Source organism: Drosophila takahashii, chromosome 3L, assembly GCF_030179915.1.
Source record: "Drosophila takahashii strain IR98-3 E-12201 chromosome 3L, DtakHiC1v2, whole genome shotgun sequence".
Taxonomy (NCBI): domain Eukaryota; kingdom Metazoa; phylum Arthropoda; class Insecta; order Diptera; family Drosophilidae; genus Drosophila; species Drosophila takahashii.
Window position 1 is genome coordinate 11,479,105 of NC_091680.1, and position 17,887 is coordinate 11,496,991.

General features: G+C 43.7%; 3 protein-coding genes across 7 annotated transcripts; all 3 read right to left on the reverse strand.

The window, feature by feature from the left end:
- Nucleotides 1-395: 395 nt before the first annotated feature.
- On the reverse strand, nt 396-999 carry LOC108059333 (uncharacterized). Its single transcript, XM_017144560.3, has one exon. It carries the CDS (start codon nt 864-866, stop codon nt 654-656), a length of 213 nt encoding a protein of 70 aa, XP_017000049.1. The 5' UTR covers nt 867-999; the 3' UTR covers nt 396-653.
- Nucleotides 1,000-2,954: 1,955 nt separating this feature from the next.
- Nucleotides 2,955-4,975, reverse strand: LOC108059332 (uncharacterized). Its single transcript, XM_017144558.3, has 4 exons — nt 4,716-4,975; nt 4,285-4,395; nt 3,799-4,218; nt 2,955-3,243 (listed from the first exon to the last, which is right to left on the reverse strand). Exons 1-4 carry the CDS (start codon nt 4,893-4,895, stop codon nt 3,088-3,090), a joined length of 867 nt encoding a protein of 288 aa, XP_017000047.2. The 5' UTR covers nt 4,896-4,975; the 3' UTR covers nt 2,955-3,087.
- A 2,089-nt stretch (nt 4,976-7,064) lies between these two features.
- On the reverse strand, nt 7,065-17,836 carry teq (Tequila). Of its 5 annotated transcripts, none has more exons than XM_070214552.1 (18): nt 17,696-17,836; nt 16,874-17,384; nt 16,185-16,388; nt 15,779-16,024; nt 15,264-15,725; nt 14,655-15,200; nt 14,282-14,524; nt 13,747-14,220; nt 12,977-13,687; nt 12,329-12,616; nt 11,805-12,263; nt 9,652-11,745; nt 9,191-9,582; nt 8,978-9,133; nt 7,711-8,491; nt 7,551-7,643; nt 7,367-7,450; nt 7,065-7,302 (listed from the first exon to the last, which is right to left on the reverse strand). In XM_070214552.1, the coding sequence occupies exons 1-18, from the start codon at nt 17,741-17,743 to the stop codon at nt 7,166-7,168; spliced, it is 7,929 nt and encodes a 2,642-aa protein (XP_070070653.1). In that variant the 5' UTR covers nt 17,744-17,836; the 3' UTR covers nt 7,065-7,165. The 5 variants fall into 5 exon arrangements, with proteins under 5 accessions (XP_070070653.1, XP_070070652.1, XP_070070654.1 ...); XM_070214551.1 differs by having other exon boundaries at nt 12,329-12,916; XM_070214553.1 differs by having other exon boundaries at nt 9,652-10,239; nt 11,467-11,745; nt 12,329-13,687.
- Nucleotides 17,837-17,887: the final 51 nt, after the last annotated feature.

The following is a 17,887-nucleotide window of genomic DNA, read 5'->3' on the forward strand; positions in this document are numbered from 1 at the left end:
TCAACATATTTCACCCACAAAAGCAAATTAAATTAACTAAAACCAAAAGGAAAAAAAAAACCGAGAATATACTATAAAAAATAAGTAAGAACGATATCTAAAAACGAAATTATAAAGCTAAATGAAAAATTATATGAAATAATTACATACAACAAAGAAACTAAAGCATAAACATAAAATCCAAAAAAATATATATATACGAGAACTCAATGTATGTAATAAATATAAAACTAAATAAATAAAATCTTAAAAAAGGAATAAACCGAAATAATGTGTGGACTTCTCATTATATAGGTGCACTGAATAGTCATCCGATTTATATTTATGTCATTGCCTTTGGAGGTGATGACGCATTTAGCAGACCCCTGCCAGACTTCGATCCAGAAAACGACATATTATTCTCTTAACTATGCGCTAGAATGCATTTATTTAATCTTTGGTTTGTGTGTTTTTTTTATATAATGCCAAGGTACATGAAAAGTCGTAGCGCCGGACTGATTTGGATTCGATTAACTCTAATTCGTACGATAGCGATTATCGCCTTAGAAAATACTCCATATAATAAATACAAAGTGCCCAACAAAAATGATGTCTATCGCGACATTAGGAACATGTCAAGGTCGGAAGCTAAAACTAGTTCACTAGCTTCTCCACTAATCCCGGATGTAGGTGCGATCGTAGTTCTGCTGCCGGACACTCTGGGGCGCCCTTTGGGTGCGATCGAAGTTCTGCAGCTTGTTGGTCTTCAACATCCGGGGATTGGGTCCGGCGGAGGTTCTCCAGTAGACCGTCTGCATCGCATTCCGTCCGGCGATATAACGCGTAGTCGCGCCGATCAAGTGGTTAACCTTATTAGCAGCAGACATCTTTGGATTGTGTGTTCGTTTGGTATCACAGTTGGGTTGCTTTCGGCTATAGAGTGGGCTCTATATTTGGGTTTTTTATTGGATCCGTCCGATCATTGGCGCGCTCGATTCGTTTCTGTGGCCCCACTCTGCTCCGCATCCAGTATTTATAGCGATGCCTTATCAGCACTTTTATACTGGCGAATGTATGGCCATTATCTTCCTTCCAAGTAGTTGGGGCTTATCAGGTGTTGCTCAAAAGGGTTGCTAATTGATTAGCTTACGACCAGGCCATTATTTGTAGGCCATGCAACCGCATGCAATGCGAAATGCGACGCACTTTCAGCCAAAGTTTGTTGTTTTCCATTGCCAATTGTTTTGTTTACCCTCCTTGCATAGTGTCTAGACTTGTATCCGTAACCAAAAAGGAGAAATGGCCTCCATCGCACTTCCCCAGTGCAGCTCAAAGTCCAAAGACTGATCTCTACAGCTGTGCCAATATTGCACAATTAAATAAATACCCCTCAGGCGATGACGTAAATCATCATTATGTACAGTCGAACATCTGCAGAACAAACTGACCTAATTCAGAAACTTTGACCTATTTACCCAGGCTCCAGGAAAACTGAGATTAGTAGCTAAACTTAGTTAATCCATTTACGGATTTTAAAATATAAAATATCTAAATAAAGTACTAAAATATTTTAATTTTAATTTATTTAATGTATGTGTAAATATCATAGGATATTAAAAAATAAACTTTATTATTCTTTAGCCATTTTCAACTGTAGTCTGAGATATCCGTCTTTTGTTAGTCAAAGTTGATAATGCACCAGACGATTTGCTGTCTAAAATTATCTGACAGTAGCAATTAAGTGCTGTAGGTCATGGGTTCTGCGTTAGAGGGGTTCATCTGTGAATGAAACATTTTCAACAGAAATTTAGCTGGCTCATGGCTGCCCTGCCGTAACAGAGGTCGCATTAACCTATTTCATTCTATCACATCCTCCCCGGCTGATTATGCATTCGGACCGGGGTCTAAGATATGCTCCATCTACTTAATTCTCTTGTATAGAAATACTATCATGAGCACTCTACGTGTGCGACGGGCTCTTATCAGTTTTGTGAGTCGGCGGTTGCCTGTGAATTATTATTTATTTTCAAAACAAAACGTCAAGCTGGCACACGGTCTATGACTGCAATCAGGCGTTGTAAAATCCGGCAGAAAGTGTGCGGGTGAAGAATCGTTAAGTCAACAATAACAAAAAAATACAATAACCTATGATCACACTCCAAGTTCAAGTGCGATTCAGTCTCAGCGGGGTCTGAGCAATCTAGCCCTTATCTCTAGCCCTGCCACGTTTTCTGGTAGTGCTGGGGTCTCAAGAACCAATGCATTCGTTGGGAATATTTTTCGGCCTCAAACTTTTCCACACACAGAGAGCTTGGAGAGTTTGTTTTCTTTTTTACGAGTGTGTCCAGACTTTTTAGTATTTCTACTGAGCTGATAACAAAGCGAGTCCCCAATTTGTGCCAAAAAAGAAACCTAATCAACAAAGAAGCAACAACAGTGTTTATAAATAAAGCCATCGCCAGACTTTTGCACTTTGAAACAAGAGGGATCCCGAAATCGCGTGAATTTCAAAGATTTTATGGCTTCGATCCCAGGGGGCCTTAACTCTTTTTATTCCGAAACCGAAAAACCCCTGATTACAGATGCCAGTTGCCTAGGCCTGATAAGTATCATCTGCTGGTTTTTTCGGTTAGTGCTGATAGTGTAAAAAACGAAGTGCTAACAACGTAATCAGAGAGGCAAGTGGCATTGGATTTCGATGTGTGTGACTGTGTCACCACGGCGTATGAGTAATTTGTTATATTTGTTTATTGCCTACTTTTGGGGTCTGTTGCCGCAGAACCGAATTTGTTCCGTCATTAGTGGTACCAAAATTCCAACGAGCGGGTGGTGGAGATCCCTGCTAATTGAATTAAGCAAACACTTAACGCCTACGACTAGCCAACGGCTAATGCCCACTTAAGTCAGCCCTGCCTTCGTCGTAATTGACTTTAATTGACAAGACGGGCAATTAAAACGGAAGCAATGCGAGTTAGTTTTCGGGGAGTGCATTCGGCGATCTCGCCACTGTATTGCTTAAGAAATTTATACATAAATTAACGTAATATGGCTGGACTCATTAAATACGCCGGCTGAAGATCGGCGATCTGGCGTTCCCCCTCCAGCGATTCACTGGCCACGCCCCCAGGCCAGGCGGATAACCAGCAGAAGGGCGAAGAGAGCGAAGAGGCTGCCGCCCAGCTGTCCACATCCATTGCAGACCTTGCGAATGGTCTCCGTGTAGAGTCCTCGGCGGGACAGCAGATTCCGGATGCTGCGCAGCTCCTGAAAATTGCAGAAAAACAGTAAACAATTAGTTGGAATTCAGGAAAAAAATTCCCAGAAAATGTTATATGCAAATGATCTAATCGTTTTCTAGCTTATATGCAAGTCGTAATCGAATAACCTTTAGTAACCTGGATTATCAGCAAAACCATTCATTAAAAAACTTATTTACAACTAAATAAATAACATATTGTTGACGCAAGAAAAATTATTATTTACGTAGGTATTTCAAAATAATAAAAAAGTATTACATATATTTTATAAATATATATAACGTATTTCTGAGCTTTTTTTATGTGGAAATATTTTTTATCATAACAATCTTAAAAGGATACCTTTTAGAAATTATATAAATGTATATCAAAAAGAATAGACTGCGGCTTTTTAAAAATTTTAAAATATTGTTTCTAAGAACTATAATATAATATGCCATTATCTTTAAGTAATAGTAAATTAATTCAATTCGGAGCAAATAATTTCTTGAGTGTGATCACAATATTATTTTGCAAGTCAGACTACTAATTATATTTAATAATTAAAATTGAAACTACTCACATCTGAACTTAGGCCCAGGCGATTGCGGGTGAGGACCACCGTGTAGATAGAGCTCTTGACATCGTTGCCGCAGAAGGTGAGTACCAGGTGATCGTTGACAGCTTTTACCACCTGTACGGTTCCCGTGAATTGGGTGTATGTGTTGAGGGCCACCAATGATCCTCGCTGATCGCCGATGTTGGACCACTTGCTCGGCTGATTGGTGGTGTAGTTGAAGGTGTACTCCAGATTATTGTCTCGCTCGCTCCACACCAAACGCAAATACCTCTGCTGGCCCTGCTGATTGGATCTCAGATGGTACTCATCGCTGTCCAGATAGGAGGATTGGGTGGTGGTAGTGGTGCGTCCGTAGTTGTTCTGATTCCTGTTGTAATCCTGAGGTCCATAGCCATAGCCGCGATTCGATTGGCTAAGACGAATCTGTAATATTTTTAGTGATTAGTTTTTAATATCTACCTTTATATTTTGGATTTTTTAGAAACTCACCTGTTCAGTTACATCGGCCAGGTGAATGATCACACAAGAATCGTACTCGTAGGTTCCCGGAAAGTCTTGGCTGTGCACGATGATCTCGCTGCCGTACCAGAGTCCCATTATCTACATATGTCAGAGAGGCTGGGCATTATTACACACTCATACGAAAGCGAATGGGGGTCATTTGTGCGATTTGCATGCCACTCGCTGTGCGTTCAATTAAATGCCCAATGCCCACAATGAAAAAATAAATAAGCAGGGCTCACAGAGCTATAAAGCATTGACATTGGGCGCAGTCTGGGCGCAAAGGGTTAATTAGAACAAATCGACCATAATTGCATTAGCCAGCGATGAGTTTATCGTATTTAAATGAGCCTCTATATGGAGAGACTGCTTGATCCCTGACTCATGAGGATTGTTTCTTATAAGAATTTCCAACTCACCTGTTCCAAATCCACCGAATTCTGCGAATTGATGCTCATGCAACGCATTTCCGCGTTGTTTCGTTCCGTGGTGGAAACCCCCGAAGCGCCATACAACCCGAAATTATCCACTGCTGTGCCGGAAATCGAGCCCCAAAAGAGGCCGAAGATCGCCAAGTAAGCCAAGGATTTGGTAAACATTTCGGAAGCCACTGCTCTTGCCACTGATAAGCCACTGAATGCGATCTGTTCCAGATGAAATCTCACAATAAACTAACAGAGAATCCCAACGTGTGGATCACTCAGTCAAAAGATCTCACTCAGAGAGCGAGAGACCCCGAGGAACCGCCCGAGCGCACTCTTTCGCTCAAAAAAAAAACAATATTAAAAAACAGTCTCGTTTCCCACACAGAAAAATAAATTATAGTTTATTAATAGCTTTAAAAATTGTTATATATAAAAAATAAACAAAAAATTGTAAAAGATTAATTACACTGTGCAGCATTATTAGTGCTTTTTAAATTTACCTCGATGGATGCTATATTTTTGAATTCGTTACGAATTCTTAAGATAAACTGCATTTTCAAAAAAAATCCCCGACGCAAGGATTCTTAGCAAAAGGACCTCAAAGTTCGAAAAATGCAGAAATTGGCCAACTTTCCGGAGCTCTCAGAGGCAAACGGATTCATGGTTTGATTCAATGCTAAAGTTTTTTAAAAGATACACTCTTTATCTTTTAAGCCCCATACTTAAAAAATTTTTAAGATTTTTTTTAAGGCAGAAACAAATTCTAGAAAACATAGTCAAAAAACATAAAAGTATACAGCTGCGGTCAAAATGGTAGTGGTGTTGCCGCCCTGTGTATTTAAAAGTTTGTTGTTGTAATTGATCTTTTCCTGGTAATATTGTATTGATTATAATTTTACTATTAGACTTATTGGATAAGAAAAAATTACAACATCAAACTTTTAAAAACACAAGGCGGCAACACTGCTACTATTTTGACCGCAGCTGTTTGTTTTTTTAGTTTTTTGACTATGTTTTTTGTAATTTATTTCTGCCTTAAAAAAAATCCTAAAATTATTTTATGTATGGGGTTTGAAAGATAAAGGGTGTATCTTTTAAAAAACTTTAACTTCGAACCAAGCCATGCATCCATTTGCCTCTGAGAGCTCCGCAAAGTTGGCCAATTTCAGCATTTTTCGAACTTTGAGGCCCTTTTGCTAAGAATCCTTGCGTCGGGGAACTTTTTGGAAAACGCAGTTTAACTTTGGAATTCGTAACAAATCCAAAAATATAGTATCCATCGAGGTAAATTTTTGATGCTGCATAGTGTTATGTTTCTATTTTTATGATTCTATAGAACCTTGTTAAACTACAATAGCTTGAATTCCATTTTTCTAATCTCAAAAATTTGTAATCAAAATGCTATTATTTCAGTTACTGATATTTTTGGGGAGAATGATTTGCAATATGGATGAGCCTTTCGTCGATCTCACGTATCTTTTTGCATTTTGGCTCTAAATTTGTTCATTTATTCGTATAAGAATTTTGAATGTTGATTATAAATATTTGTAATAATATTTTGACAGCTCGATTTTTTTAAAATTTTTATAGCAATCTTGGAAACACATAATCTATTATTCCAATATACCACTCTTTCCAACATTTTCGCTCGGTGCATGGTGGCAAATTGTTGTATTAATTAAGTTAATTGTAGCGCTTTCCAAGCCGATCATCCAATCGCGCGTGCAACGCCCGCACAATGCGACCAAACAGCTCTCCACCCCCACCCCCAATCACCACTACCCCTTCTCCAAGCCGCCGGGTGCTCCCCTTTGACCGCTCGTTTCTGGTGTCAATTGAGTGCGTGTTCCGCTCCTCCGGTTGGACCAATTGATCCAAAATGTGGAACGGAGCAGCCAGGAGAAGAACTCGGTGAGAACCGAGTGAAGCCAGTAGAGCTCTCCGCTGAATGGGGGATGAGTCAAAAAACATTGCAGACTTGTGAATTAAATCATTGTCGTCGATGTTGTTTGTTGTGCGTACGATTGTTGTATCCCCGGCTAAAACTCGTCTTGTTGTTGTGCGTTTTATTAGCATTGATTATGGATTTAATTCATTTTTCTGTGTAAGTAAGTAAATGGCGCGTACTGGTTTGTAGTCGCTAATTGGTGGATGTAAATTCACACGATCTAAAAAGTTATGCTGCAGATTCTAAATGTTAAACTTAACACTCAGTTTAAAATTTAAAAAAATCTTTCATTTAATATTAAGTTTTTTTTTCTCAATATACTTTGCCATATAAATTTATTATAATCTTAAATAAGGTAACAAATTCGGACTCTCTAAGTAAAACTGGTATTCAAATAATTTTCAAAATGATCTGCTTTATTTGTTAAATCTCTACAAAACTCTTATAAAATAATAGTCATGTCAAGGTGGATTAAAATGTTGGGGCTTAGGTTCCCTTAAAAACGCTTCAAGCTCTCATTAATTTTTTCGTAGATCCAATCGATATAGTGATTGACACGGACATAGACACCCGGCCTGTTCTTGAAGCCGCAGTGCTGACCCCACGAAATAAGGCCGTACAAAGTCTCGCCATCTGAAAGTGTATATTAAAATACGAAATAGTTAATGTCCCACAAACAAATAGATCCTATTCATACCGTCATCGGAGCACACAAGCGGACCGCCTGAGTCACCTTCGCAAGCGTCCACACTCTCATCCATGGAGCCGGCACAGAACATGCCTGAAATAGAGTAGAATACGGGGGTTATTTCCTGCACAAACTAGTTTTACTACTACTAAACGGTTCAGTAATCATAAAGTAGAATAAGTGTGCTACACACCTTCCGACATGGCCGATCCGTATACATTAGGCTGCTTGCAGACATGATCAGCTAGAATGGGAAGCTCAGCGGAACCCAAAACTTGAGCAGGAGCTAAAGGAAAATTTACAAAAATATTATTTAATGATGTTTAGGGATCACCTCATTTAAATCCACTTACTAGACACTCCAGACTTAATAGAACCCCAGCCGGAAATGGTGCACTTGCGGTCCTGAACGAGTTCAGTGTTCTTATCCGGCAGGCAAATGGGTTGAACGTAATCACTAAACCGCAGAGGAGTCTTCAGCACCACCAGTGCAATATCGTTGTTCATATGAGTTCCTTTGCGGAAGTCCCCGTGTATGTACCAGTTTTCAATGTACGTATCCACCTCGGAGGACTCGGCTATATTTGCATAGTGATCGCCGACGCGCACAAAGTACGCTGCCTTCGATGTGCCATACAGACAGTGGGCGGCGGTGAGGAGATGGCGCTTGGAAATCACGACCGCTCCACACCAATGGCTGGAGATACCGCCACGTCCACGGGTCCTCAAGGTGGCCTGCCAGGGATGACGACCCCGCTGCGCCACATTTCCCCTGACCACGCGCTCCTCCCGATGGGCGTACTCATCGGTCAGGTCGTCCTTGAAGATGCCACAGCGACGGGGAGTATGCAGCGCTTTGCTAGATCGCTCCCACAGGCCAATTTGAGAATAGGAACTGGCCGGAGTTTCCTCTCCCAGCATCCTACCTCCTTTAAGTTGACTCTGGGCATACTTTTGACTACGAGGTGGTGGTCCTGCAGTGCAATGCAGCGCCACATCTTCGGTGTGATTGCAGTTGTTCTCGCCCCAGTTGAAGTGGTTACACAGATCGATGCTGGTCTCGTTGCCAAAGCACATCACCTGATCGAGCCAAATGGGTCCGTTGCCAATGCCATAAATGTTTTTCTCAATTTTCTGGGGAATATAAGATAAATGTTAAGACTATTAAACTAACAAGAGAGAGCGCTATAGTCGGGTGTCCCGACTATCAGATACACGTTACTCAGGTAAAGGGAGTGCCAGGGAGATAGAGATATTAATCTTTGATCGGGCATAACTTTTTAAGGAATGGTCCGATTTTAAAAATTTCTTCTACATTTCGATAGGTAATAATAAAACAATAAAACTGCATTTTTACTTATCCGAAATCTTTAAAGGCGTGGGCGCCATACACCTTTTAAAATAGTTAAAGGCGATTGTGGGCATTAAAGGGGACGTACCGCTCTGCTGAAACAAACTTGAGCTGCCTAGAAAGCTAAAGAATATGTGTGGGTTATCCCAACTTTCTAGCTTTTGTAGTTTCCGAGATCTCAGAGTTCATACGTACAGACAGACGGACATGGCCAACTCGACCTTTTACTCAACAAGTAACGGGTATAAAAATGGGTTGTTTTATAATACCGCTGGTCCAAAGAAACCCATGGAGTTGCAGGCAACTTGGGCCGCCTTCAGGTTAAAGTCATCATCGCAAACACTGCCCCAAACGCCACGGTATTTAACTTCCAGTCGTCCTTCGTTGGCACTGCGTCCTCCATCCAAACGGTACTGAGCGGGTGCCTGAAGAGATGTTAATGATTACAATAAAGAAAATATAAATATTTCCGATTTACTCACATGACAGACGGCTGCGCTTTCGTCCGACTTATCCGCACAGTCTTCAGTATTATCGCACACAAATGCGGGCGGGATGCATTCCTTGGAGGTCTGACATAGCCAGTAGTCATTGGGACACTTCATCACCGGAACCTTGCAGGTCACACCGGCTACTTCGTCAACCCCGCAGTTGTGGACACCCCAACCCTTGAAGGCGCAATCCCTCAGCTTGGTTTCATTGCCATGACACTCGACCTCATCCATCAGATAGTTAAAGTCCTGGTTGGGGGGAGCATAAAAGGAGCTGCCACGAACTTCCTGGGCTCCCAACTGGAAGCCAAGTTCCCGGCACACGACATCGGCGTCTTTAAGACCAAACTTGTCATCGCACACGTAGCCCCATTGACCATTAGCTGATTGATAGATTGATGGGGAATTAGGAATTAAGATATCTAGGAGTACCACTTTAAAAACCTACTCACCCTTGACTTCAATACGACCCATATGGGGGCTTTCTCCTCCAGTTAAACGCACCTCGTAATCCAAAGGCGGGCAGTTGGTCTCATCCTTTCCATTATCGCAGTTTTTCTGACCATTGCAGACCTGCTCCTTCTTCAGACATTTGCCATTACCGCAATCGAATTCGCATTGGTTGTGGAAACTCGAACGGGCTGCCAGTTTCGGAGTCACTTCCTCAGCATTGGGATTAGCCATTAGCTCCCAGTCCTCATCTGGCACCTCCTGTTGATCAGTCTCTTTTTCTTGGGGAAATGGACTTGGTAGTTCCGGATGACGACGATGGAAGTCGGCACTGTGCTCATGGGGGTGGCGATGGTGGTGGGAGGGATTGGGATGGTGACCGGTGAACGGATCGGGTAGATTTGGATGACGTCGGTGATATTCACGATTGTGACCGGACGCAAGCCAATTATTTTTCATTGTGGTTGTAGTAGTTGGGGTTGGGGTGTTCGGGTGAAACTCTGCCTTGCGGGTGCTCCTTTGAAAGTCTGTCGAGGCGTAAGTGGTACTGGGAGATAGGGTCTGCTCGGTCCGGGATGTCACCCTGGCATCTGGAAAAACATAGTCGTAGTCAACGGAGTCCAGGCTCTCCTGTTCACCAGCTTTAATCAGTTCGGCGTCCGAGTCGAGGTCTATTCTGGGTGTCGTGGAAGTGGTCGTTGTGGATTTTGGAGTAGTGGTTGGAGGTTTACTAATCACAGACACAATGGCCGATTCAGCCTGCTTGGCCAGCTTTTCTTGTGCATTTCCACTGTGATTGAAATAGGGACGAAGCATCAGTTTGAGAGCCTCTTTGATGGCCGCTTGGGAGTTGGGATTGGGAGTAGAACCAGACTGACTATAACTTGGAACTGAAGACTGGGGACTGTAGAACTTATGGTCAAAAGGAGGTGGCACCAGTGCCTGCCTCGTTGTTGTGGTCGTGAAATCATCATCGTCATAGAAGGGTTCCTCCATTTCGGGATTAAAGGGATCGGGATCTTGGGGTGTAGTTGTACTGGTCACTGGGACTTTGGCCCAAGAGGCATTTCGAGAGTGGGCGATTCCTGCATACGAAGGACTGTAGTGGGGATGTCGGGGATTCTGTTGCAAGGTCTGATCACCCACAGCTGGATAAATGGGAAATGTGTGCAGGCGGTTGCCCAATTGCGGTGTAGGAGTCTGGGAAGATAAAGGATTGGGAGGTGGTGGAGTGGGTTTAACTGAGGAATCTGGTTTGGGAGGTAGGAGACCGCCATATAGATTGGATTCATTGTACAAGGGCAGCCCAGGATTGGAGTTATGTCTTGGCGGAGTATGTGATCCCTGAAGATCATTGTTAGGATCTAATGGTCTTTGTTGGTCTGGAAAACCATCATCGGAGTCAATTGGTTGCTGTCTACCAATAGGTTTCGAGCCACTGGGCAACTGATCTGGATAGAAACGAGGTGGCGATCCCGGAGGTGGAGGATGAAGTCCGTTAAACGGATCTTGGGGCTTTTGTTGGTCATCATAGTCCAAGTCAAGGGGTCTCTGTCCGGGCAGGGGATCATGAGGTTGGGGTTCACTTTCACCAGGGGAATGGGGTGTGTAGTCTAGATCTAATGGTTTCTGTCCACCCATCGGAGCCAGTGGTGGCATGGGTTTCCATCCATTGTCAGGTGAGCCGTAATCGATTCTGCGACTATAGCCTTGTCGCGATGGAACTGGACTTTCGTGCCCGGCTTGCTTATCCTTTCCAGTATCGCTGGGTGGTGGCGACATGGGTGCCAACGGAGTCTTATAGGTAGGATAATTACGGTTCGGCTGCAGCGATCCCTCCACAAAGAGAGTGTTCTGGGAAGGTCCACGCTGTACGTAGGACGTCTCCTGGCCAGACCAACTCGGGTTGTAAGCGTGCTGATGATGATGATGTTGATGATGGTGGTTTTGTTCCAGTCCAACTCCCGAAGGTCGCTGCATATTCATATCCGTCCAACGGTCTCCAATAACCCGCGTAGTGGTCGTAGTCTTCGTGGTATATCGGTTGCCGAACTGATCCGTGCCAGAGGTCTCGAAAGATTTCGATTGACGATTGTCTAGAAGCAGAGGGAGAGAAAACTTAAAAAGAGCAAGACTTTTACCAGAGGTTAGTAACCATTAGACGGAATAATCCAACCGGAAGTTGGAACTAAATAATCGGTGCGATCGTCGCTGGCGAGCTTCTCATCCAGCACACACACTCTTCGGGAGACGCTGAAAATCTGCTGGCTCGGACAGTCGAACATTTCGGCCTGGCCTGGTCCACATCGAAGGTATTTGCTGGGCAGACGTGGATGCGGCAAGGTTCCGGTTATTCCCTCGGGACATGCGGTCACTGCGCCCACGATTTTCATCCGCTGGGTCCACTCGTAAATTATGTACAGCTCTCTGAGCGTGTACAAACGGTCCTCTCGTAGAACCTGATCAAGGGGCTTGCAAATGCCATGGGAAACACTGTAGTGCTGATCAACCGGACAATTCAACAGTTCCATGCCATTAGGACCGCAGCTCAGGTACTTAGAACAATCGAAGGGATACACGAAGAAGCCGAAGGAACCTCTGGGACAGGCCAAAGCTGCAACGAAGAGGTCAGGATCAGGGAACCTGTTTAGATGGGTTTTCTGGGCTGTTGCCACTCACGATTATCCTGATCGGTTTGCTTTCTCTCAAACGGAATACGATCCGTTTTGGCCACATGCTCCTCTGGCAAGCAGTATCCTTGAGAAACACTGAACAAATCTAGGGGTGGGCATTGCCTGGCTAGGGTTTGTCCATCGATGCAGGTCAGATAGCCGGTAGCGTCGAAGGGATTCGGAAAGAGGCCACTAGCCTTTTCTGGGCACATCAGAGGAGATGGTGGTGGGGCAGAAGGCTCTACTCCTCCGGGATAGTGAGCTACACCACTCGTTTGGGAAGGTGGGTAATAACCTCCAGTTGATTGAGAAGGTGGGTAGTAACCTCCAGTTGATTGAGAAGATGACTGAGATGATGAATGAGAAGATGAAGATGACTGAGAACCTCCGGTTGATTGAAAAGGTGGCTGGTAACCTCCGGTTGATTGAGAAGGTGGGTGGTAACCTCCAGTTGATTGAGAAGGTGGCTGGTACTCTCCGGTTGATTGAGAAGGTGGGTAATAACCTCCAGTTGATTGAGAAGATGACTGAGATGATGAATGAGAAGATGAAGATGACTGAGAACCTCCGGTTGATTGAAAAGGTGGCTGGTAACCTCCAGGTGATTGAGAAGGGTGCTGGTAACCGATAGTTGTTTGAGAAGATGTCTGATAACCTCCGGTTGATTGAGAAGATGGCTGGTAACCTCCAGTTGATTGAGAAGATGACTGAGATGATGAATGAGAAGATGAAGATGACTGAGAACCGGTTGATTGAAAAGGTGGCTGGTAACCTCCAGTTGATTGAGAAGATGACTGAGAAAATGAAGATGCCTGAGAAGCTCCGGTTGATTGAGAAGGTGGCTGGTAACCTCCAGTTGTTGGAGAAGATGGCTGGTAACCTTTGGTTGATTGAGAAGGTGGTTGGTAACCTCCGGTTGATTTAGAGGGTGGCTGGTAGTAGCCTCCATTCGGGGGATATGGTGGTTGGTAACCTCCAATTGTTGGATATGGAGATTGGTAATCTTCATTACTCTGAGAAGTTGGCAGTAAGCCTGTATTCGAATTATAAGGTGTTTCATACTGATAACCTCCTCCAGGAGAGAGTTCTTTGCCCTGCTCCGGCTGCTCCTCTTCCTCATCCGCTTCCTGGCTCAACTCATGCTGTGTATCCTCGAAATACTCCACTCGATCGTAAGGTTCAGTTATCTTATCCCGGACAACACACTTTTGCTGAGATATGCTGAATACTTCGCCTTGCTTGCAGCTTCCTACATTGGTTTGTTTATTCCAGCAAATCAGATACTTGGTGCAATCGAAAGGATGTAAGAAATGGCCGTTAGCTTGCGGAGGACAAGACAATATTGAGAAGTCCTGAATGAGGTCAGCTGCGAATGGGAAGGATTACCTAGTATTCTTCACAGGGGTTTCTAAAAAAAGAGCTTACTCGTTAATTGGGGTGCGGTTAGGCTATAATCCACATAGTCATGTGTGGAGAGAAGCCGACGAGCTACACACTGGCGTTGAGGTAGACTGTATAAAGCTGATTGGGGACAACTCTCAATTTGTAAGCGGCCATTTTGGCAGTTTACAAAATTGCCAGCGTGGAAGGGATATGCGTAGTTCCCCTGCAAACTGGGTGGACAAGCTCTAAGCGGAGACTGATGTTCCTGAAGGTCCTTACTGGTATAGGTCGTCGTTGTCGTTGTCTGGACCTGCAACTCCTCATAGAACCTTACACGATCTTCCCTCGCCACCAGTCGACTTGGGCGGCAAGCTCGCTGGGCCAAACTAAAGGCCATTTCCGTTCCACAGGTTAGAATGGACATCTTGCCATTAGAACAACGCACATATTTTGCAGCATCGTAGGGATAAAGATGAAGACCATCGGTGCCACCAGGACAAGCGGAGAGGATCGTAGCTGATAGATTTTAATGTGGTGAATTATACACACCAGTTGGGGAGCCAAAGAAAAGACTTACTCTGCTCTATGCTGATCACAGAGACTATATAGGTCACATAGTCGGTGTAGACCAACTGGATCTTGAGCTGACAGCTTCCCTTGGATATGCTGAATACATAACCAGGCTGACAGCTTTGAACCGCCAGTCTACCAGCTTGACAAAGGATGAACTTTGTTTGGTCGAAGGGGTGAACAAACTGACCCTGCACTCCAGATGGACACAAAAGGTCTGTCAGGTGTTCAGCAGGTGGGTACGAGGGGTCTAGAAAAGTGTGTACGCATTATGTCTTAATCTTAGAAGGCAAGCGGAGAATGATTAGCAAAATAGTGAACCAAAACCCAAATGAATAAGCAGGTGAATCAAGCTAAAAGGTCCTTATGATCCGACTTACTGGTTGAATGTGATGGTGGAAGTATCTCAACGGGTTTTGTTGGGTAGCTTGGTCCTTGGTTAGTTTGCGTAACTTGATTCAAAGAGCCTCTTCCGGTGCAGTCCACCTTGTTGGCAAAATCGCAACTCTTGATGGCAGTGCTGAAAGCAGTTCCCGGTCCACAGTTCTTAATGTAAGTTTGTCCATTTGCACATTCCAAGAACTTGGTGCAATCGAATGGATGGGCATGCAGACCAGAGGATCCAGGTGGGCATCTGATGTCACCGCTTCCATCCAAGCTCTTTTCGGGTTCCGGTCCATTCGCCTCGTAAGTCGTAACAGTTGTGGTTTCAATCAAATATTCCACATGATCGGTGAGGCCCTTACATTGGTCCTTCGGAACGCATTTCTGATTGGAGAAACTGAAGATTTCTCCGGGTGTGCAGTTCTCAATAAAGGTCTGCTGATTCCAGCACCTGACGTACTTGGTGCAATCGAAGGGATGCAGATAGTATCCCTGGACTTGTGGAGGACAAGTGAGCGTCGATCGATCAATCATAAATTCAGCTGTAAGGGAGGAAGGTCTAAGAAGTCAAGTCAATCCAAAAGAGGGTTGCGCAGGGAGCTTACTTGAAAATTCGGAACTGATATAGGAGTAATCCAAGAAGTCATGGGTAGAGAGAAGGTAATGGGCCACGCACTCTCGCTGGGAGAGGCTATATAGCTGTCCGGTGGGACAACAGACAATCTCTAAAACTCCATTCTGGCACTTTACATAGTGGCCAGCATGGAAGGGATAGGGGTAGTTCTTTTGGACATTGGATGGACACGATCTGATTGAAGATCCCTGCTGTCTGCTTTGGGAAGTGTACGTGGTCTGCACTTGGATCTCCTCCCAGAACTTCACCCGGTCAGTGATGTGCACTTGGCTACGCGAAAGACAAGACCTTCGGGAGACACTGAAGGCCATCTGGGGGCCACAGCTTAGGATGGACATCCTGCCACCAGCCGAGCACTGAACATACTTTTCAGCATCGTACGGATACAGGTAGATGCCGTTGATATTGCCAGGACAGGCATTTAATATCAATGCTAATGGAAGTTCATAATAAATTTCAGGGCACAAGAAAAATCAATCAACTTACAATACTCATAGGTCACTTGGGAGATAATCAATGTCACATAGTCGCTGAAGGCTAATTGCGTTTTCAGCTGACAGTAACCCCTCGAAATGCTGAACACATAATTGGGCTGGCAGCTTTGCACAGCCGCCTTACCATCCTTGCAGCTAAGGAACTTGGTCTGATCGAAGGGGTGAACAAACAGGCCAACTGCTCCCACTGGACACAGGAGGTAGTTGACCTGAATCTCAGCGGAGGTGAAGGAGGAAGCTGTTAGAATTTTAAGGGAATAATATTATATCAGAGAAAGAAGCCAATAAGCAAGCAAAGCATGAATCGCATAGGATGAGAAGGTAAGCTCAAATGGAAAAGCAGATGAACCAAGCCAGGCCAAGCATATAATACGGATAAGGAATGAAGTCAAACTTACAGGAGGTCCGAGAGGAGTCAGAAAACACACATACCAAAGTGGAGCCATCGAAGATCGTTCCCTGCGGACACTGTTCCACCTGAGGCTTGACGCCAATGCCGCAACGCAAATACTTGTGCACGTCGTGGGGATGTGGTCGAATGCCCCGAAAGCCGGATGGACAACCCAAGTCCTCCGAAGGTGCCAAAGGAGCCACAGGATAGCCTAACCCGGGTGTTAGTTGGGGTTTATAAATATGAATTAGAGCCCTGCGTGAATCGTTCAATTTTTGATTTATCATAGTATGCCATAAAATTTCTGGTTTGTTTAATTCAATTCTATGTGAAATAAATTGAATTCTTTCTTTCTATATGAATAATTTTTATGAATTTTTTTAATTTGCAAGATTTTTTTTGTGCTTTAATCTGAGAACAAAAAGTCAAAAATTTTTAACAAATCAATGTTAACTGCATAGTGAATCAAATTCAGGCAGATTTAACCACAAAATTATGACTCTTTCTTCTTCAAAAGAAAGTGTCGTTTCAATTATTTCGGAATTATTAAATATTAAAATATTAAACTCAAAATTCAAATTCATTCAATTCTATTGAACTCAAAATTCTAATTAATTCATTCAAATAAAACGAAAAATAAAAATAATTCACTGAATCCATTCATGCAGGGCTCTAATATGAATCGCTCATACGTACCGTGGTCCGAGGTTCCCTCTCCACCTCCACAATTGGCGCTCTCCTTGTGCACACAAACGAGCGATGCTGCACTGAAAGCCGTTCCCGGTGAGCAGTCCATGACGAAGGCCTGGCCATTGGCGCAGTTAAGGAACTTGGTGCAATCCGTCGGATGCGGATGCAATCCATTTAATCCCGCTGGACACTTGGGTTTACTATCGAACTGCTGCAAACGTCCCAGGCGAGTAGATTGCGATTCCGCCGAGGAGCAATCCACATTGCTGGGATGATCGCACACCAGGGACCTCGGGTTGAACAGGGTTCCCGGCGAGCATGTCTGAATGGTGGGGCTACCAGCGTAGCAGTTCACATAGCGATGACAGTCGTGGGGATACGCAACCAGACCCGTGAATTGCGGCGGACACGGTGAGTCCCGCTGATAAATAGGTTGCTGTTGGTCGCCGCCGTAACTCGAGCTTCCGTGCCCGGCTGCTGATAAGCCGCCTGATCGATAAGCTATAACCCCGGGTCGCTGTCGAAAGCGCAATTATGAAATATTATTAAAAAATTAAGAGCGATATTTAGCTAATAGCTTATAATTAAGGTAAATTTCTAGAGGGTCTTTAGAGGGTCTAAATTTGCAAATAGACTTAAGGATATTATCCTTTGAAGAACTTAAGTAATTAAAAGTGATAGTTAGCTAATAGCTTATAATTAAGACAAATTTAAAGCGGGTCTTTAGAGGTTTTAAATTTGCAAATAGACTCTTTAGTTTAGATCTTAAGGATGTTATCCTTTTAAAAAGCTTTCCATTCAAAAAAAACAATCACTTTCTATACTAACATCCACTAGCAGGATCGCCAGCCAAAGGCCCATGAGCCATTTGGCCATATTTAGTTCGATTTTATATATATTTTATGTATTGCACCGCTGCTGATAGCAACTTTTGAATTATGTTTCTCGAAACGCGCTTTAATTATTTCGTTGTGATCCCGTTCGATGTCCAGGCTCGACTGACTCACAACCAGATCGCAT

Coding starts and splice junctions, on each gene's coding strand:
- LOC108059333 (XM_017144560.3), bottom strand. CDS start 866: ATGTCTGCTGCTAATAAGGTTAACCACTTGATCGGCGCGACTACGCGT.
- LOC108059332 (XM_017144558.3), bottom strand. CDS start 4,895: ATGTTTACCAAATCCTTGGCTTACTTGGCGATCTTCGGCCTCTTTTGG. Junction 4,219..4,284: donor TGGCCGATGTAACTGAACAG/GTGAGTTTCTAA, acceptor AAAATATTACAG/ATTCGTCTTAGCCAATCGAA. Junction 3,244..3,798: donor GCCTGGGCCTAAGTTCAGAT/GTGAGTAGTTTC, acceptor TGCAATTTTCAG/GAGCTGCGCAGCATCCGGAA.
- teq (XM_070214550.1), bottom strand. CDS start 17,743: ATGGCCAAATGGCTCATGGGCCTTTGGCTGGCGATCCTGCTAGTGGAT. Junction 16,389..16,873: donor AGAGGGAACCTCGGACCACG/GTACGTATGAGC, acceptor CACCCGGGTTAG/GCTATCCTGTGGCTCCTTTG. Junction 16,025..16,184: donor TGACTCCTCTCGGACCTCCT/GTAAGTTTGACT, acceptor AAATTCTAACAG/CTTCCTCCTTCACCTCCGCT.